General features: G+C 47.2%; 2 protein-coding genes across 3 annotated transcripts in view; both read right to left on the bottom strand.

Moving 5' to 3' along the window:
* Positions 1 to 5693: 5693 nt before the first annotated feature.
* Positions 5694 to 10885, bottom strand: MANBAL (mannosidase beta like). The gene is made up of 2 exons (XM_064168001.1): positions 10736 to 10885; positions 5694 to 6279 (listed from the first exon to the last, which is right to left on the bottom strand). The coding sequence occupies exons 1-2, from the start codon at positions 10883 to 10885 to the stop codon at positions 6172 to 6174; spliced, it is 258 nt and encodes an 85-aa protein (XP_064024071.1). The 3' UTR covers positions 5694 to 6171.
* The window catches only part of RPN2 (ribophorin II), a 44628-nt gene continuing 33917 nt past the window's right edge, over positions 10845 to 21555 (bottom strand). Inside the window, exons 17-18 of one of the 2 annotated variants that reach the window (XM_064167995.1) lie at positions 15213 to 15274; positions 10845 to 10930 (exon numbers count right to left, since the gene is read on the bottom strand). In XM_064167995.1, coding sequence (XP_064024065.1) covers positions 15247 to 15274 — 28 coding nt within the window. In that variant the 3' untranslated portion in view covers positions 10845 to 10930; positions 15213 to 15246. Of the gene's footprint in view, positions 10931 to 12494; positions 12646 to 15212; positions 15275 to 21555 lie in introns of those variants that run through there. The other variant, XM_064167996.1, reaches the window with a different exon arrangement.

The following is a 21555-nucleotide window of genomic DNA, read 5'->3' as shown; positions in this document are numbered from 1 at the left end:
AGCTGGTTCCCTGAGGGACAGCCTTTGCTCAGGGAGAGCTCACTAGTGCCTGTCGTACTCCAGACTCTGGCTTTCAGTGAGGTGGATTTGTGAGTTTGGGATAGCTTTTGTAGAGGCAGTGGCCAAAGGAAAGGCAACAGGAACCAGCCTTGGAACTGGAGACGCCTTGGCTGTAGCCTCAGCTTGGGCAAAGCATAAGAGGTCTCAGGGCAGCGCTGATGTCTTTGCTGGCCTCAGGCCATGAACTGGGACTGGCTGAACTTGACTCTAACTGGGGCGGCACTTCAGAGGCTTGGACAGCCTTCTAGCAAGAAACAAGGAGATGGTCCAGTGTGCAGGTTTCACAAACACTGCCTTTAGTATGTAAATAGGCTTGTGTGGTACTAGGGACACAGCTCCAGGCCTAGAACTGAAGAATAAGTCAGAGTCCTTCAACCCCTCCTGCCCACAGCATCCCCATTTGAGAGCTGAGCTCAAGTGCAACAAGAAATATCAGCCAGGCAACAGATGTTCTTAAAGCAAAGATGTGATCCAAAGCAGCTTTACCTCATAGCTACCGGCCAAAAAGGCTGGACTGGAGCCATGAAGGAACCTGCCAGCCTCTGCTCCAACCACTTGCTCTGCATTGCTGTGGTCTTTGGTGGGACTGCAGTTTCCTGATGCATGGCTGCTTGTGCCTCCAGCAGCTCAGGGTGTGAGGAGCAGCAAAGCCGCAATGGGGCCTACAGGCACTAAATGAAGGCAGGGAAGCTGGGAAGAGGGAAGTGAGCACTGCAAGAGGTTGGGGATTGCACAAGACAAAACTGAGCATGCTGGTGAGCAGGAGGATTGGAATGGGCACTGTGGAACCTGCACAGCACCATAGTGCTCACGTCGCAAGAGCTGGGAAGTGTAACATCTGTATCTGAACTCCTTATGGCTCAGGGGCAGGCTGATGTGCTTCACAGGTACACTGGGGTTGCTCAGGCAGTGCCCTGTCCTTCCCCAGAACCTATATCTGCTGGTTGAAAGCACCATCAGGGAAGAGAAACATGCTGATGGGTTGACTGCAAGAGGACACCCTTCCCCACCCTGGATGCTTCTCCATGTCTCAGTCCTTGTAACAGCAGATGACACCCACTGTCTGTCACTGGAAGGGAAGATTTGGCTGCAAGGACAGAAGAACTCAATGGCTATGAGTCTACAGGCTAGAAACAGTAAGAGGGGGCATGGGGGTGAATTACAGTGACAAAAAATACGGCAACTGTGAAGAATCAAACATAAAACAGGAAAATCAGCTGAATTTCAAGGGAGAGGCAAGAAACCAAGTTCACTGTGCTCAATTGCCAGCTCCAAGCAAGAGGCATTTAGACCAGCTACTACACACTAGCCTGGGTACCAAAAGCCAAGAAGTAGCTCCCAAACAAACCACTCAAAAGCCACAAACTACCAGAGGAGAAAAGCAGGACCTTGGACCTGCAGTAACTGCTAATTTAAGAAGAAAACCAAACACTGATTACATTCCTTCTGGTTGGATGAGGAACAGGAGGTGGATCAGATCTCTATCCCATACTAAAGCTGGCAATCAACCTCCTCACCAGACAAGCACCATGCTCTGTATACCAGCACTCTCTATTCATCATCCCATTTGCTCGCTGCAGTCAGTCTCAGATGCCTCGAGATTAATAAACAAACAAGTAAATCAATACAATCATCTCAATGCCTGCAGGCCACAGGCTGTGAATAACTTCTGCCTGAAAGAAGTCTTAGTGTGTAAGAGAAACTCCCAAGAGAAAAGTCCAGCACCTCAGCTTCAGCTGTCCAAAAACTAATAACACAGGCACCCAGGGGAACAGTCCAGAAGTGCTCTGGGAAAGAGATACTGAGCAGGCCCTCCCCTCCTACAGCTTCCTGATTTCCATCTCAAGCATCACCACATCCAGCTTTGACCCTCCCTGGAATCCAGGCACTGAAGGAATATTTTCACATTCTTCGTGATGTGCTGGGAACACAGCTTATGGACTCAACAAGGGGGCTGCTCTGCAAACATCAGTGCTCTTCAAAGATGGCCTCAGGCTCTTCCCTTCCTGTCAGTAGGGAAGCTCACCAGGATCTCTCTGAAGCAGGGAAAAGCATGTGTATGAGAATGAAAGCAAATTAGGTCTGAACAAGATTAACAGGGATTTAATTGAACTATGTGAACTGGAACTCCAGTCACAAGCTACTTATTAGCCTGTCTCAAGGGATTGTGCTGCTTGCACTGGAGGAGCACAAGGATGCATTGTGTGAATGGGACAGCTCATGGGGATGGTGGTGGGACAGCTGTCTACATCACTGTGACCAGAGAGGAAATGCTGCTTGAACACCATCAAAATCGAAGCAAACAATTCCCAGCTCCCAGCTGTGTTTCTTCAGAGCTGAGGCTTGGCCAATTGAGGGTTAAGGAACTCCATAGTAAGTATTGGCAGAGGAAACCCAGGTCTGAGCCCAGTTCTTGTGCTTTGGGTGGCAGAGCAGGGTGATGTTCACCAAGGTGCTGCTGGCTGGTGTCTAGAGGCAGAGCTTTGAAAACCTCCCATTCAATAAGAGTGACTCAACAAGGTCTCCAGCTCCCTTTAGGATGTTAATTACAGAAGAGCCTGGAGAAAAGTGCTTGGGAATTAAAGGAGTCACCACATTAGTCCTTCCCTCATTTTGGTTCTCTGGAGAGACAACCAAGAGATGCTTGCTGGAGCTCTGCTACCACACCAGTCTCACCACAGCCAAGAGGAGCCATCATAGAATCAACCAGGTTGGAAGAGACCTCCAAGATCATCCAGTCCAATCTATCCCCCAGTCTATCCAGTCAACTAGACCATGGCACTAAGGGACTCATCCAGTCTTTTCTTGAACACCTCCAGGGACGGTGCCTCCACCACCTCCCTGGGCAGCCCATTCCAATGCCAATCACTCTCTCTGTGAAGAACTTCCTCCTAACGTCCAGCCTATACCTACCCCGGCACAACTTGAGACTGTGTCCCCTTGTTCTATTGCTGGTTGCCTGGGAGAAGAGGCCACCCCCCACCTGGCTACAATGTCCCTTCAGGTAGTTGTAGACAGCAGCTCCACACTCCAGCCACGTAAACCTGAGCTGCAGCCACACCAAGGGGCTACCAAAAATCCCTGTCACCAGCCTGCTGAATCCCCACCTAATCCCCTGCCTGTAATAACAGCCAAGGATGCCTTTATTACTGCCACCTTTGCAGGGGCTCTTGGAGCCAAGACCTCTCCTGAGAAGCACATTCACTTACTCTCCTTCCAGGAAGGTGAAGCTGTACTGGGAGTTTGCTGCTTCCAAGTCAAACACAGATGCAGATGCACACATGCCTGACAGCATTAACAAACCAATTTCTCCCAGATTAAAGAATCTGAAAGGCTTTCCCTTAATGGATCATTTTTATGAATAGGTTATTTATGTCCCTGTGTTCCTATAGCCTGAGAGCTCTGTCAGCTTTCACACAGAGAGAAGCAGCACAACTTTATAAAGAGATTTCTTTTTAAACAAAGAGTTTCTGATTGTATTTATGACACATTTCAGAAGCAATTAAAACACACGAGATAATGGCAGCCTCTAAAACCATACTGTGAGTTCAGCTAACAAGAGCAGTCAAAGAGGTACAAAGCCTGGGAAATTTATCTTAATCTCTCTTCCTTTCAACAAAACCAAACCCCAATATCCCTGATTTCTGCTTAGCCATGAGTAAGCCAGTCTGCAAACAGCTAGATGCAGACGTTGATGTAGTAGTTTGCTATTTCAGGTAACAGCCACACACTGCTCATCACCAAGTGGCTCTTGGCTGGAGAAGTGCTTCTGTATTTTGGGCAATTTGTGTGCTACTCTTTCAATTCCATTAAAGCATTAACCTCACCCTTTAGGCCACCTGCAGAAGGACAGAGTTGTCATATAAGGCCACCACCATCCCCATATTAAAATGGCAGCAGTGATCTGCAGTACCTACTCAGGGCAGTGTCAATGTTTTGCTTTCCCTTGCAGATCACAGGCAGGGACACAGTTCATAGAATCCTAGAATCAACCAGGTTGGAAGAGACCTCCAAGCTCATCCAGTCCAACCTAGCACCCAGCCCTACTCAATCAACTAGACCATGGCACTAAGTGCCTCATTCAGTCTTTTCTTGAACACCTTCAGGGATAGTGACTCCACCGCCTCCCTGGCAGTCCACTCCAATGGCAAATCACTCTCTCTGTGAAGAACTTCCTCCTAACATCCAGCCTAGACCTCCCCCAGAACAACTTGAGACTGTGTCCCTTTGTTCTGCTGCTGCTTGTCTGGGAGAAGAGACCAACCCCCACCTGGCTACAGCCTCCCTTTAGGTAGTTATAGACAGTTCTGTCATGGAAACTCACAGCACAAAACTGTTCTTTGTTATTCACGTGGGAAATATTTCTAATGTTTCTTTGTAGTGAGAACTCAAAGCAACTTTAGAATGTTTGTGTCTCCCATGTTTTACTCCAGCCTCCTTCTATTGCCTTTGTGTAGCTCAGTGAAAAAAGAAGTAAAAGGAAATGCTGAATTTAAAGCAGAACTTTGAGGTGGGTTTTAAGCAAGTTGGTGTCATCATTCTAGTTAAGAGAAGCAGTGAGCCTGCAGTAGGGAAGCAGTGAGAGGTTAGAATCAAACCAGTACCAGCATGTATCTGTCTCACCCACCAGAAGCAGGAGCAAGCAGAGAACGTGGTTGTTCTCAACACTGATGGCTCCTGTAAATGTGCTGCTAAACTCCTGTCAGAAAACAGACAGCATAAGACATCTGCAGCATCTGGGCTTGGAAGGCACTTGTGAATTGAGGGCAGGAATCTATGCATGCAAAAAGGATGGGAGACCTGCAGCCCTAACAGAGAGAACCCCATCCTTCAAAGCCGGTCTGAACCCTGGGTGCGTCTCCAAGAGCAGGTTCTCCTCCCATTGACTCACTCCTGATCAAACAAACCAAGATGTGAGCTGGCATCAGGAAGCTGGAGCTCTGCGTGGCTGTGTCACCACCTATCTCTTCCCAGTCCTGTCTAGCCATATTTAAATCTAATACTAGATTGTCCCTGGGCTTGGAGAGCCAGAGCCTGGAGGAACATAGCGTCTGTGTCTCTTGTCATACCCTCATGCTGCACAGCCAGCCTGCCACCCCTTGGATCTCAAAACACCACATCCCTCAGGCTGGGTTCAAATTTAACTCCAGGAAGAGGAGACAAAGCAGACTGCAGCAGGTCAGGCTGGGAGGGAGTTTGCAAATGCAGCCACCCAGCTGTGCTGGAATGGAGCACATGGATGGGCTTGGCTGGCTGACAGGGGCTGCACAGACAGGCAGCCTAGTGTATATGAGGAGTGCTGCCTAGTATATGAGCAGTGCAGCTCTGAGACTCCTGCCTCACAGCAGCTTTGCTCCAACAGCTGGTATCTGGTTCTCCCCAAGTTTCCAACTCCCATTAACCCGGTCATTAAAATCTGCACCCTCTGGAATCAAACGGCTCCCTGATTCCTGTGGTCTCTGCAGTCCCCCAACAACCTCAGCTCCCTGAAATCCTGCTCTCAAGGATGGGAGCAGAAAGAGAAAGCGCACAGCTGGGGAGCAAGGAATAGGTAGTGACTCTGGGGAAATGAAAGCAGTCTGGGATCTGCTGAGTTAGTGCCTACAGAACTAAAGAACATGACAAAGAGATGATTATTAAGCCATAAAATGCAGCTGTGTATTTCAGACTAGATGACAACAGAGATGAATACAAAGCTGTGTAGTGTGGTCTCCTTGATCCATTTGATCCCTCTGCCTTCAAAAAATACAACACAAACCGGCATCCAAAGCACCAAACCCATGCTCCACCTTCTGCTGGGACTTCACTACAAGTCCTAGCCAGTATGGAGAAGCCAGGACAACAGGTCTCTACACTCATCAGAGATGAGAGAACTCACTTTTATGGTGACCAGCACACTAATGATGTCAGTGAAGTCATTTTTGCTTGTAAGAAATCTATGGCAGAACCTCACCCCTTCCACTCTTACGAGTTCCTTGTCCTTTGCTTCTGAAAGGTAAAGCATGACAATGCCAGAAAACCATTTGAGATAGTCAGTTGCCTTTGATGTCATCTCCAAGGAAGCATGCTTATAGGTGACTGTTTTGTCTTTGAGGCTCATTGGTCATGTCTTTATCGTTTCTTTTTGGTCTCCTTCTTGGGTTTCTTGCTTGTCTGTGGAGCAGTTGCCTTCGGTTTCTTCACTGTCTCTGAATTCTTAGGTTCAAAACTGTCTGAGTCCTACAAGAATCAATTGAAAACAGTCAGTTACTTTTCTTTTACCATTTGCTGACAGCTCACTTTGGGAATCTGAGTACAGGCCAAAGGAAGCAAGTGCTGGGTGTCTCTGTTGAAACACATCTACATCAAACTGAGTCCCCCATCTAATGAGACTCCAGCAGCACCATCTCTGCTGCTTCTGCATTTGGTTTTTGATGAGTGTGAGTTTAGGCACCGAAACAGCTTGTTACTAGAGAAGCTGTTAAAAGCTTCAGTGCCTAAAACAGGCCTTGGAGAAGAAAAGCAAAACTGACTTTAAAGGCAAGAGGAAAACCAGCACTAAGTGAAAACTGTTCAAATCTGGAATCAGAAAACAATCACCAGCGTGCATGGAAACACTCCAGAGGTACTGCTGCCAAATGTTAAATCACTGGTCATGTGCAAGGCAAAAAATATCCCCCCAAAAGAGCAGTGAGAACAGAAAGTTTGGAGCCTCTAAGCAAGGCCAAAATCCAGGGAGGGAATTGCCGGCAAAGCTTTCTTCACCTGGACTAGCAAGGACTGCTTAGATGTGCTGCATCTTTCCTTCAGGGGAGATGACAGATAGCATTTCAGCCATGGGAAACAGCCTGGTTGCCTTGTAAAAACACAGGGGAACAGTGCCAGTCTCCTCTGAGGAAGCACACACACGCAGATTGCCTCCTTTCATTAAATGCATCTGAGTATAAATATTGCTTTAGCATCTTGGTTTCTATCAGTTGGAGCGTGCCAACTGGAAAAGGACAGACAGAAAATGGCTGAGCAAGACGTGCTGCTTTTAGGCTTCCAAGGCAGTGCTCCAGATAATGGGGGGGGGAGGAGAGCATCTGACAGTATCCTTTTAATCAAGTAGCTTGGTTCAAACGTTTCTGCAGCTCCTAGGCTATTACAGCTCGCATCTGTGTGGCTTTCCAAGGAAGGAGGCTTGGCTGCCTTTCCAAGGGCTGTAATCGGTGCATGAGGAGCTGGCAGGCTCTGGAGAAAGGGAGCAACACGCAGTTATGACTCGGGGATGCAGAGTGTTGCTGCTGTAAAGGGAACGCTGCTGCCTTCTAATGTTCAAACCAAGGTGGAAGCTTCAGGCTTTGAAATCTAAGACAGAGAAGCTCCTCAATATCCTACCCAGCCGCAAGCATCATTCCCGAGACCTGAAGGGGCAGCTTTTGGTGTTTACCATCTTGTCAATTACTCATTTGGCCAGCAAAGCAAGGACAGTAAACGTGGAGGAAATAAAGTGTACAGCAGGCAAAGATCAAAGCACACCTGCAAACTTAAACAGTAGCAGGCCCTTGAGATTTACTGGTTTAACTGGGGACCTGGTCTTCAGTTTCCCACTTCAAACTAAAGCTCTCACTCTTTCCAGAATCAGGCTACTCAGTGCTTCTCAACAGTTTATTAGGGGAAACCACAAACTCTGACAGACGGGTGCTGGTGGTTGTACCAGTGCAGGACTTGCAGTGCTGCTGCACGGTGACAGCAGCCACCTGCTTCATCTCCCTGCTGGGAGTTGCAGCTCCTGCAGCAAGGCCAGCAGGAGGTAGCAGGCACCCACGGTGGGGTAGTATCACTTGTCCAGAACATCAGTGCAACTTCCCATCACACCAGAGTCAGAGCTGAATGAAGTTGGTCATGAGCTGTGCCTCTTGCACTCTACCTCACCCTCAGTCGTTCCCCAGAGAGGCTGGACATTCCCATACTTCTCCTGCACAAGAGGGAGCAAACATGGCAAAAAAGATAGCCTCAACCCAAAACTTCCTCTGCTGAGTTGTTACTGAAAGTACACCACACACAAAGAGGTGGTGGATGCCCCATCCCTGGAAACATTCCAGATCAGGTTGGATGGGGCTCTGAGCAACCTGCTCTAGCTGAACATGTCTCTGCTCACTACAGGGGAGTTGGACTAAATGACCTTTAGAGGTCCTTTTCTACCCAAACCAGTCTATGACTCTATGAAAATCTGTATCAAACCAGCAAACCTGCAGCCTGATCACTAAGGTCACAGCACTCACTTCAGGGCTGTGTCCCCAGCTCCATATTAGGTGAAGCCATAGGCTTGCTTTACCCAGATTTGGGAAAAACATAGGCCTTGCACAAGGCAGGCACAAGCCAAGTGTGTGCACCCTGTCCACCACAGGATGCAAACAGGAGTAAACCAAGGCTGGGCAAGCCAGAGTCCTTAGACTCAATGGCTGCAGGTTCCCTGTCCTCTCTCCTGCAGCCACTTATCCCCACAGCAGAAGGAGGGAGAGCAGAAAACCATGCCTCAGCAAGCCAGGACACACAGAAGTCCCTTTTGGCCTGTTTAGGCCTGCCACAACACACTCTGATTTTTAAGCTTTGCACTTTTTAAGGTCTCCATTCTCAAAGGGCTCCAATTTTGAATGCTACACAAGTTTTTAGGCCTCCAATCTGTAAACTTTTCTACTTTTTAAGGGGCTCAATTTTTTTTAAGGGCTCCAATTTTTAAGGTTCCAAAAGTTCTTTTAGAGCTCCAATTTTTAAGAGACTTCAACTTTTAAAGATTTTCCAATTTTATTTTAGGGCTCCAATTTTTAAGGTTTTCAATTTTTTAAACTCTTTAATTTTTAAGCTTTGCACCTATTAAGGTTTCCAATTTTCAAGGGCTCCAATTTTGAAAGCTTCACATTTTTTTTCAGGGTTCCAATTTATTTTTTTTTCCACTTTTTAAGGGGGTTCAAATTTTTAAAGAGCTCAAAATTTTAAGGATTCTACTTCTCATTTAGAATTTAGATTCTCCAATTTTTAAGAGACTTCAGTTTTAAAGGTTTCAATTTTTTTTTAGGGCTCCAATTTTTAAGGTTTCTATTTTTTTTCAACTCTCTAATTTTTAAGGTTGGCACTTTTAAAGGCCTCCAATTCTGAAGGCTTCACAACGTTTTGGGGTTGTCAGTTTTAAACTTTTCTACTTTTTAAGGTCGGCCAAAATTTTTAAGTGCTCATATTTTTAAGGTTTCTAATTTAGTTTTAGAGCTCAAATTTTTAAGATAGTTCAATTTTTTAAGGTTTCAAAGTCTTCATTGCTCTGATTTTTAAGGTTTCTGGTTTTTTTTTAAACTGTCTAATTTTTAAGTTTTGGACTTTTAAAGGGCTTCAGTTTTGAAAGTTTCACAATGTTTTAGGGCTCCAATTTAAAAAAAAAATCTACAAGTGGGCTCAAATTTTTAAGGTTTCTAATTTTTTTTAGAGCTTAAATTTTTAAGAGAGTTCAATTATAAAGGTTTAGACATTTTTAAGGCTCCTTTTTCTAACGTTTCTAATTTCTTTAACTCTCTCATTTTTAAGCTTTGCACTTTTAAAAGGCTCAAATTTTAAAGGATTCCAATTTTGAAGGCTTCACAATTTTTTCAGGCCTCCAATTTTTAATTTTTTCTACCTTTTAAGGGGGTCAAATTTTTCAAGAGTTGAAATTTTTGAGGTTTCTAATTTTTTTAGCACTCCCATTTTTAAGAGACTTCAATTTTTAAGGTTTCAAAATTAAGGCTCAAATTTTTAAGCTTTCTATTTTTTTAAACTATCTCATTTTTAAGCTTTGCACTTTTAAAGGGCTCAAATTTTAAAGGATTCCAATTTTAAAGGCTTCACAATTTTTTTAGAGCTCCAAGTTTTAAACTTCTCTACTTTTTCAGGGGCTCAAATTTTTTAAATGCTCCAATTTTTAAGGTTTCTACATTTTTTCAACCCTTTCAACCCAAACCAGTCTATGATTCTATGAAAATCTGTATCAAACCAGCAAACCAACAGCCTGATCACTAAAGTCACAGCATTCACTTCAGTGCTGTGTCCCCAGTTCCACAGGCATTACCAAGTATGTGGAGCTCTCTCAACAGAGAAGCCAGGCAGGCACAGGTCATCGTGCTGTGGCCCAGCTGAGAGCCCTGTAGCTCACCTTAACCATTCACTTTAACTTTCTTCTGTACTAATGGCATCAAAAGACCTTCCTCTTGCTGGCCCTGGATGTCAGTGCTGAAAACTGCCTTCCTCAGATTGGAATGTAGCAGAAATGTTACCTTGCTTACAAAAGTTACACATAGGCTGGAGCCACAGGTAATTTCCTGACAGGCAGGTCCTGCAAAGGGGATGCCCTCCCTGGCAATTAATGAAGCAAATTAGCAGCAGATAACAATATGAGGTTGGGACTAAAGGCTTCTAGTGTGCAGTCAGGATCAGCAGGTACGCTTAGCGCACCTTGCCAGGGCTGCTGGTCACTGTTTTCACTGATGCTGAGAGACCCTCGCTCAGGTTTCTGTTTCTGACATTCTCATCTGGGAGTAAATGACAAGACAAAAAACTTGAAGTGGGAGACCAAAAAAGAAAGGAAAGAGTGAACAGTGAAGCTGTCATCAATCCCAGGGGCAGACCACTGTGCCTCCTTTAGCTACTCAAAGTTCCCTCCCCATCTCTATCAGTGTCTGCTTACTGCCTTTTGGGACTTGGAGACGGGCAGGATGATGGCAAGCACACAGATCAGCTGGAAGATGGCTCCAAAGAAGAGTCCATAGCGCAGCACATTCTCCATGAAGGTGGGCTCAGGGATCTCAGGTGGGGAGAAGTCCAACTCAGCAGCCATCGTGAGCACACCCTTCTCTTCTAATGCTCTCAAGAAGTATGATTACTACAAGAGGAAGAAAGAGCAATTATTTGCCTTGTGACTTCTGCTAATCACTTTCCATTATCAAAAAACAACAGGATATCTCTTGCAGGTGCTCTGAAGACCTCCTTGATATACAGACCCAGTAACAAAAGAGGGAAATGAAAGCTGCATCTTATTTGGGTGCTGGTCTTTGACCACTTGCCTACAAAGACACTCCTCGTGCTGGTATCAGTCCATGTGCAGGTGGGGACAGACAAACAAAACATGAATATTCGTGGAATGATAAGGGGAAAGCTTAACAAGCAAAAATATTCTTCTCCCAATCAGGCATGCACCCATTTTCACACTGCATAGGGGACCACAGCCTTGCTGGTTTAGAGGGTGCACAGAACCAACCACTACTTAACACACACCATCCTGAAGGGGTAAACTGTGTGTCTAAAGTTCAGCACGGCCTTAGAGGCTGGTTACATTGAGCCAAATACCTTGTGACAGTCTGGCAGAGTTACACACCTATCACCTGGTCCCACACTAGCTCCCGAGCCACAAGACCATGCTTCCCTTCTTCCTTCCTTTTATCTTTTGCTAATGGAGCTGTCAATTCATTCCCTGAATGACTAATGGCTTTCTACAATGGAGAACTCTCCTGCCACAACTGCCAGAGTAGGCCACGGAAAGTCTCAAAAGGGAAATTCAATTAGTGTGAGATGCCATCAGAGCTTGCTGTGATTACTGTCTGACTTGGTTTGCCTGACTGGGATGATCCTGGGCTGTACTTATCAAATCAGCACTACTTACTGCTGCCTGCAATTTTCTGTGTTGCTAAAGCTTGTCTGTGAGAGCGCTGCATGCATGTTTCACTGAATGGTAGCAATCTGCAGGCTCTGTGTTTTTCAGACTAGGAGGAGATTTCTGCCATCTGCAGATGTGACCCAGTTCAGAAAGGTGCTAATCTTAAGAGTATAATCTGAGTAAGGCTCTAGCTGATAAATATGAGAATCAGTCAACAACTCAATGCTGTTGTGCAAGGGGTACATGTCATTTGGGGTCACACTAAGAGGAGTGTGTGTGAATTACAAGAAAAAAGTATTTTGTTTTAACTCAGCTGAAGTAAGGGATATTAGTTGGTATTTTAGAAGGCAGAAAAAAAACTTCCAACTGCAGGAACTGCCAGCCACTGGAATACAGACAGTGGAATCCTTTTACTGGTGATTCAAATGTGAGGAGCAGACCAGATCGGTGTTCACCTTGGATGGGATGCGAGTAGATATAATCCTGCCTTTGAATCAGGTGATAAGGACAGGTGACCTCTCGTGGCCCCTTCTTCCAGGGCTGTACTTCAGTGAAAGACAAATGTTTCAAATTCTGATTAAAATTCAGTCAGCAAGGGCTGCAGAGGACCTGTACATGAACCCAGATCACAGTCTGGGCCACTTGGGCTCAGCACATCCCAACACACACCAAAGGCAGGACCAGACATACAACTGTGCCAACAAAGCGCATACAGAAGTGGCTTATTCCTGACTGTTTTTAACTTTTAAACCCAAAGAAAGAAACAGAATCATGGGAAAGTTCACCCCTGAGCTGATGTTATCTTTGATTATTTATTGGGATATCTTTTGAAAAGGTTATTCTTGCCCAGCCCCTTCCTCAAACAGGGCAGGAAGTGATGCTGCTTCATTCCTCGCCCAAGTGGACTCAGGATGAACCCCTACTGATGATCCTGATTCATACACCTGAAACACAACACATGAAAAACAAACCAGAAAAGGAAACTGGTACAATGGAAACAAAAAGTCCCTGTCCTCATACTCCGCAAGCCTACTCTCCTTCCCCCTTTCTATTTCACATCCCTTGAGAGTATCAGTCATTTTCTAACACGTTCCAGGTGACATGATCAGAACCAAGAGCTCTCACATAGGCTGGCAGCAGCCACTGCTACTCCACAAAATACACTTAGAGAAGACCTGACATCATGCCCCAGCTAACCCTAGCAGAGGGTCCTCGCTTGCACAGTAGCCACAGCTGACAGCCCACCTTTGGCCCTGTGCTAGTTTGAAGCAAGCTGGAATGTTTTGGTAAAAGAACTTGATAACAGGCAGTGAAATGAAAAACAATTGATGTCAATTTCTCTCACAGTCTCGCTGAGAGCTCTGGGAAGAAGTAAACATTCTCCATTTTGTCTTTCTCTTGCCTTTGCCTTCAGACCTGGTCACATCTCATTAACCCTGCTCCTACTAACCCTGCTCCCTAACCTCTTGGCCGCACCTCTCTTCTTCCTGAGAACTGGGGTAAGGTTGAGAGGGCCGGGGGGAGGTGTTGGGGTGGTTTGAGAGCCCCTCCTGGGGACTCAGGTTTCTGGGAGGGGAGTTGTGCTTCTGTATTAAAGTTTATCCTTTGTATATTTCTGTATATAATTGTATATAACTGTATATATTGTAAATAGCTGCTTGTAAATTCTGCTAGCTGTAAATAAATTGCTTCATCTATATTCCCAGAGGCCGTCTGAGTTAGCTGGGGCAAATACAAAGTGTGGGGGGGCGGGTAAGAGCCCAAACCATCACAGGCCCATTAGTTCTGCTGCTCTCAATGAAGCTGAATGAACACTAGCAAAACTCTTCCCTGTTGTACACTCCTCCTGTGGTTAACACAAGGCTCAAATCTGCACAGGAGAGGCTAAACCTTACACAAAGCATAGGCTTATCATCAGGCTCGCTGTTGTTTTCTGTGCTGAACACAAAGCTTGCACAGTGAGTTTTCTCACCAAGTGCTGCCTCCTCACACTGCCCTGCAGCTAAGTCCAGCAGGTCCTGGGTGGTAATGGAGTCTTTCTGCCCGTTCCTCAGGTGCTGACCATTTCACCACCTCTCCCCTTGGCTAACATCTCTCCTCTCCTCCACAGGTCATGACCCATCATTTTCCTCAGCTTGCCTCGCCTATTAATATGGCTGCATCAAAAGTAATAATTCTGCTTTTAAAAATCATTATTCCTATTTCAAACCACGAGAGGAAGCTTCCCCTCCTCCAGCTCACAAGTCTACCAGCAGCTACCAACCTCCTCCCACAAGCCTGGCCCATCTCACTAGAACACAACGGCAGAAATAGGTCAGCAAGGGCTGCACTGCACTACAGGAACTGCTTTGGACTATCCATGTCTTGCTTCTATTAGGGTTTCAGAGCAAGCTTGCTACCTGCCAGAGCTGCACCACAGAGCCAAGAGAACCGCTGTGAGCTGTCTCAGTAGAGCCAGCACTAAACCTTTCTCTTCGCTGTCTGTGTTTCCCACCTGGCACCTTCAAGACCAAGCACTATGTAAATAATCAGCACAGAATAGAGCCACAGCAGCACTTCCACTAACATATTGGCTCCCCTTTTATTTGTACCCCTTGAGGCAGAAATAAAGAGCAACAGTAGCAGTGCATAAAAGCGTCTGTCAAAGAATAAGGGGAAAAAAAACCAACAAAGAGATCTGGCTCTGGATTTGCAAAATTGCTTAGTATTTGTCCGGCTTCAGGGGGCTCTGCGTGTGCTGAGCACCGCTGCAAACAGGGCCATCGGCGAGGCTCGCAGGGCCGGCAGCAGGCAGCCGCCCCGGGGGCTGTCAGCAGAACCTGTTCAGCCTCAGAGCGGGGCCGCCCGCAGCTCCTCCCTTCTCCAGAAGCCCGCTCGGCGCCGCTATCTCCGGCAAGCAGCGGGGCCACCGCGGCTCTCCAGCCCAGCTCCTGGAGCGCTGGTGCCGCCGCTCCCCACCTCCCAACAAGCACCTTCTCAGCCCCGAGATCCCCCGCGTCTGCTCCCGGTGGCGGCCCCCGTCCCGCTCACCGCCGTGCCGCTCAGCGCCCCTCCGGCCAGGCCTCTCCGCCCCGGAAGCGCTCCCGGCCGGCAGGAAGGGCGGCGCGGCCCGGCCCGGCCCGCCCCGGCAGCCGCCGTTGCTAAGGGCGGCCGGCGAGCGGCCTGCCGAGTTGGTGGTGGTTGGGTTCCCGCTCCGGCTGCGTCCCGGACAGGCCCTGCGGTTGCTCAGCCTCCCGCAGCGGCGAGCCCCGCCCTGGCTGTAGGCGCCTTTGGGTGCTGACCCCCGGTGGTAGCCTAACAGCCAGGCACAGCCAGGCCCGGCCCGGCTCGGGCCTCTACCCCCCGGGGTTAATGTGCACACCCCTAAACCAGTGAACGCGTTAATGCCAGCCATCCATAGCATAGCCTTTCAGCCCCCTCGGGTTTCTCTTTACCCCTGAGGTTTTCATCTGCTCCCTTGAAGTGCTCTGGCAGCAACAATTAAGAGATGTGCTTCTGCCTTTGTTCTTACCGGGGATTCTCTGGGTGTATTTTCATGTCCTGGTTCATACCCAGCTCAGAAATGGTCTCGACCTACAAAAGGAAAAAAAGTCTTGTGCTCTGTTTGTGGTATTTAAAGAATCTGATCTATTTTGCCCTTTTCCTAACCCTAAAATACCAGCAGTGCCCGGTTAGTCCTGCTGCAGAGAGCCTGAGTACTCTGGGGCAAACCTCACTGTTCACTCATCTGCCGAGGGAGTAAGGTATGGCAGTTGCAATGAAAGGCTTTTCTGTTACCCAGCATTTAAATTAAATGGGTTTTAACACTATTTCAAAGCTTTGGGAGCAGTTGGGTTAAAAACCTTTTGCCCTTTTTGACTGCAGAAGAGTTTACAGACAACTGGAGCATGCACACAGTTGTGAGCTGCAAACACAGCATCATCAGGGCTGGAAGAGACCTCACAGATCATCAAGTCCAAACAAATTCTTCTAGCATAAAAATCCTCCCAAGTATTTACTCTGAGCTTTCACTGCCCTTGCTGAGCAGCTGTGCTGGCCAAGGGACACACCTGGAGCTCAGCAAGTAACTGCTCCCGGACACAACGGGTATTTAAGGCACAAAAAACACTGAAGGGGAAGAAATAAATCTTGTGTCTTGGAGAGGTCCTAGCAGTGTGGATTAAATGCTCAGGCTAAATTCTTCCCAGTACTACCACGCCACTGAAATCTGGGGGTGCTGCACCTTCTGATGGACTCTGATCCCTCTGATGCTCTCAGTTTGAGGTTTGCAGGTAGAGGAGAAAACACACACTTGGATTACAACCGGTGCTGTGTGCTGTCTCCCTTTCTGCTTCTCTTCTCTGACAGAAAGGGCACTACCTAGCTGAAGTAGAACTAGGCAGGTGCATTTTGCAGCTTTTATATACCTCCTGCCCACTCCTGCCACCATCCTGCCCTCAGGACCATCAAACACTCTCACAGACATCAGACACGCGGGTGGTGCCCTCAGCCTGCTCTAGCTGTGGTGCCTTTTGCCAGCACCACACTGACCTCTTTGTTGCAGCTGATTGTGAAATGAGAAAAAAAAAGAGACTATTAACAAAACAAGGGAAGATGTTCCCAAAGCCTGTGAGATGTGAGTGGATTTGTATCAGCAATGGTGTAGCCAGGACTAGAGATGTGATGGGCTCCCTGTACTTGGCACTGGTGAGGCTGCACCTTCAATATAGAGTTCAGTTTCGGGTCCCTTGCTCCAAGGACGTTGGGTTACTGGAGCATGTCCAGAGAAGGGCAGTGAGGCTGGAGAAGGGTCTAGAGCACAGGTCTTGTGAGGAGCAGCTGAGGGAACTGGCTTTGTTCAGCCTGGAGAAAAGAAGGCTGAAGGGAGACTTTCTTACTCTCTACAACTCCCTGGAAGGAGGCTGGAGCCAGGTGGGGATTCATGTCTTCTATGTAACAAGAGATGAGAGAAGAGGGAATAGCCTCAAGTTGTTCCAGGGGAGGTTTAGGTTGGACATTAGGAACATTTTCTTTCCTGAAAGGGTTGTCAAGGCCTGGAACAGGCTGCCCAGGGCAGTGGTGGACTCCCCATTTCTGGAGGGATTTAAAAGCTGTGTAGATGTGGTATTGAGGGACATGGTTTAGTGGTGACCTGTCAGTGCTGGGTTAACAGTTGGACTTAAAAGTCTTTTCCCAATGAAACAACTCTGTGATTCTGTTCTATGATTCTAGGAAATGACAGTTTTATCAGCAAGTAAAGTCTGAGCCAAGGCATGAAGCCTTTCTCCAAATTCAGATCATCTTCAGCTTTTTTTAGTTCTTTCTACATTTCACCTTTGGTTTGCACTGCAGCATTTCCTGCATGCCTTTGCAGTGAGACCTACTTCGTACCACTCCTTCTATGTGGCCCATATCCTTGTGCACCAAGGTCTCCTCAGGATGCATCTCATTGTGTAACAGTTGCTTTCATTCTTTAGCCCTCACTGGAAAGTGCCTTTCCTCATTCCCTCTTTATAAACTATATTTCATTCTCTTGCTATCAGTAACACATCTCACTCAAATTCTGTTTTTTATCAGAAGCTTTCAAAGCACTTTCCCAAGGTAAGCAGTAATGGAAGATCTGGATTCTGGTGGGAAATCAAGTCACAGAGAACACGTAGACCAGCACCCAGCCTGCTCTGGTGGGAAGAGCTATTGTTGGGGTAGTCACTAGAGCCCTTGGCACAGTGAATGGGTATTTGCAGACCCTCTCTGTCCAGAAGTATGAAGCCGAAGGACTGTTGTGAACCTGGTCGTTGTGAGTCAATGGCAAGGTCAGGGCTGAAGCTCAGTCCATTGATTCTGGCTGTAACATGCTGTATAACCTTCCAGCCACGGCTCCTTTCCAAACCAAAACGAGAGTGGTGAGACCAAAGACAAGCTCCTTAATTACTGAGATTCTCTGCTGGCATCTGAGCTCTGTCTGCCGGGGTTGGAAGAGGGAAGAGATGGTATTCAGAGCCAGAAATTCAGGAACCACTAACTCTGAAGCCTGGAGCTGAGTGTAACATGCTGACATCTGGCTGAAACTCTTGGCAGTTCACTTGGGTGACGCTGAGGCACTCCAGCAGCTCTGCTGGGAAATGCACAAAACCAGACAGGTAAGGGCTCTATAAATGGACTTTCCCTGCAGAGCTCATCAGGCCTCCTGGTAGATACACATCTCCAAGGCTGGTGCCGTTTGTTCTGTTCTAGTCTCACTGATATGCTAATGTTCGGAGATTAAGTCAGCTTTTCAAGCAAGCTTTTAAGCCTGAGACAGTCCTTTCTGATAGCCCTTCTTGCCCATTTTGCATTACTGATTTATTTTGCCTGTTTAAAATCTGATCTTTTGCTTCAGACTCATTCTCACAGTGCAAACTGTGCTCTCGTCCAGAGGCACTCCTTCCTTGAGATGATTATTTTGATAAGTGTTTGTATTCAGCTTCCTACAAGTTTGAATTCCTCAAGGGAAAATTCTCCCCTGGGAGATCCGTTGATGTTCAAAGGATTGAGTCTGAAGAATCTGAAGATCCAAAGCCCAGTACTTTATCCTGCCAAGGTGGAGAAACCAAATCTCTTAAGCTTTTCTAGTCTCACCACGTCTGCTGGGTGTGAGTTTTGAGTCCTCTGCTTCTTCCTTCCACTGGCAACACAGGTCAAAACCAGTCTTTCTCATCTCAGTTTTGCTTGCTCTCCACAGAAATGAAACGTTTTTGCAAAGGACTTAGGAATAAACATTACTGTGCACAGCAGTAATGGAGAAGGTAATGAAATGATTAATCATTGACTAACTTACAATGTGCCTTAATTCTGTACCTTGGGATAAGACATTTGTGTCAAAATGTGTCACAATCCCAGGCAGAAAAAGAAAACTTCTAATCTTGGGCAGTTCTGGTTAACTTACCACGAGTGCATTTTGTGGCAAGTCAGTCACCACCACATCTCTCAGGTAAAAGAAAGCCAGAAAGAACAGTCCTGTGGGGCTCCCTCAGGAGTGGTGGGGACTGGAGAAGCTGGAGACCAACAGCTGTCATCTGTGCCCTTCTGGAGAAGTGCAGAAGAGCTTTTGATAGCTGAGAAGATGAGATTTTTGTTTGTTTGCTGTTTGACGAGTTACTTCTTCCTGTCATTAGTTTCAACCTCAGCAGGTGAGCAGGAGCGTTTCACATGCTGCTCAGCTTATCCGAAGCTCTGCGTTGTGCACTTGGAATAGGCAGGGGTGATCTTTTAAAGCATGGCATGGAGACTGGAGGAGGTAACACTCAGAGGAAATTGATGCTGGGAAACTGCTGCAGGATCCTAACAATGTGTCCTTTGTCAGTGAAGGATTTGCACTGAAATAAAACTAGCTGGCATGTGCTTCACCCAAGGACCCTAAGGAGGATAGGTCCACATGGATGTGACTCCAAAATCCTATAGTTCCAGCTGCAGAAGGTGCCTGTGGCAGCTTGTACCTGGCTGCAGGCTCCACTGAGTTTGCTCTGGTGTAGGTGTGGATTTAGAGGGCAAACAGAGAGCTACCCACTGTGTGCTGCTAACCTGAAGTAAAGACCTGTGGGAGGCAATCTGAGTGTGGTGGATGCTGACAACACTTGCTTTAGGGAGCAGAGCTGTGGAGAAACTTGGGAGGTTCAAGGGAAAGACCAAGAGATATTCTAAACAGGAAAAATTGTTAATTCTGCAAAACAAGTTTGTCATCTGTTGTGCCAAACTGTTGTGGATACTACCCCTAAAATGAAGTTCCCATGGGAAATGCTGTCACACGGCTGTGACATTTAGATGTGGAACATCACTGATAGGCACCAAGCAGCTCTCAGACTCTGAGGAGTGCAGATCTGGAGCCAGAGCCACCCCCCTGCATGTGCAGAGGTTACCAGCACTACCTGTGTGTGACTGCCCTGCAGAAAAAAATCACCACGAGAACAAAGACCATCATTGCCAGCTCCAGTACACGCTGCAACAGGCACGGGTGCAAACCCAGCTCCAAACAGCACTGGATTCTATCACCATCTGTAGCATCTACAGGCAGAGCACCCATGGTGGGACTCGAGATGAACCTGAATGGCCAGCAGCAGTGGGGATCACAGCCATTCTTGCTGCAGCACTAGCCTCTCTAGCCACAGGAGTGCTCAAGAAATCTAGTGGAGAAGCTCCACAAATGACCCTTCTGGGTCCTGGGAAGATACAAAGATTTCATCTGAAGCTGGGACAGGAAATCCCAGGACAGTAAAGCTGCTCTATTTATGCTATTTCAGAACTCCTCAACTGGATACACCCGACAGAGCCTGGAGGGGTTGTAGACGTTTCTGCTGCCTTCTGCAATTAATGTGAAGTCACAAAGAGACCTTCTTGTTGTGCGAGTCTTGCTGGGTCCAACAGTGCCTAATAGAAACCCAGCCCAGACAGTGCAAGGAAACCCTGAGGATGATGAAGCTTTATACAGTCTTCCTTGAAAGCATCTCACTTGGGAGACAAACATGGATCACAGCCTTCCTAATCCAAACTGGGCAGCAGGCAGCTGTAACCAAGACAGGCACAGACTCCTTGGTCTGGGAGATACTGCCTGGTGTCTTACAGCAGCTCTCTGCAAAGGCAGGGCTATCTCAAAAGCACACTGTAGGATAACACCTTAAAATGGTGTTTAACATGGTCTGATTCATCTCTTCAGCCTATGTAGCACCAAGATAGGGGGGAAAAGTAAGTCATGCTGAAAAAGTTGTGCAGCTGGCCTTGCACATGAGAGAACATGAACAGATTGTTTCAAAACAGCAAACAAAAATCCCTTCCCAGTTTGCAGAGGCAGTGTCCAGCTGGGTGCACTAGCACAGGGATTTTGGGAAACCTGCCCTGTGCTACCCCTGAAATCCTCTTTGCTGGTGTTCACCAGCAGGTGATACATCTGCCTGATCTGCAGGGCAGGTGCTCCCCCCATGAACATGCTGCTGCCATTTCTTTTTGTGGCTGGAGGAAGGCAGTACGTTCTTGCTGCTCTTCACATTGTTTCGTTCCTGGATTGCTCTGGAAGGGCCTTTGGCAGCTGCTCAGTTCAGGGCTAGCTCAAGGCCTTGTTCTGATCCATTCAATCCTTTTTCATGATTGCTCTGTGAATTGGCTTGGTCCTGGTTTGACACAAAGGGAATGTGAGCCCTTGGAGCACTCAAAGCAGGCAAAGCCCAATGGCCTAGGTACACATCTGTCATATCACCACAGAATCACGGAATGAGAAGGGTTGGAAGGGACCTCTGGACGTCATCTACTCCAACCCCTCTGCTGGAGCAGGTTCACCCACAGCAGGCTGCACAGGATGGCATCCAGCTGAGTTCTGAATTAATCCAGAGATGGAGACACCACTACCTCTCTAGGCAGCCTGGTCCAGTGCTCTGTCCTCAATGTAAAGAAGTTTGTCCTCATGTTTAAATGGAACTTTCTGTACTCACTTTTGTGCACAGTACTCCAAATGAAGCCTCACAAGGACAGAGTAGATGTATCTGTCCAGGTATAGAGCAACTGTTATTTGACACCAGAGTCATTTGGAGTGATGAGCTCACTCAAGCTTGGGGCAGCACTCACTGAAAGCCCATGGTTTGGAAGCAAATATTCCTTCTCTAGGAAGTTAGGCACCATCACAGCACTGATTTCCCACCTTGGAGAGAAGCAAAAAAGCAATGGCAGAGTCAGAGCAGAGCTGAATGCTTTTGACCCCTTGCACACACAGGCACCCACAGGCACACCAGATGCACCATCCTTCTCTACAATCCATCCCTGCCACTGATAGCTGCTATGAGGGCTCTGGTGCAAGGTGAAGGCATTTAGCAGCAGGCAGATATGAGTCATCTCACCTGCTGAAACTTCTT

Source organism: Pogoniulus pusillus, chromosome 29 (assembly GCF_015220805.1).
Source record: "Pogoniulus pusillus isolate bPogPus1 chromosome 29, bPogPus1.pri, whole genome shotgun sequence".
NCBI lineage: Eukaryota > Metazoa > Chordata > Aves > Piciformes > Lybiidae > Pogoniulus > Pogoniulus pusillus.
Note: the sequence above shows the minus strand (reverse complement) of the source record. Positions and strands in the feature narration are given on the sequence as shown.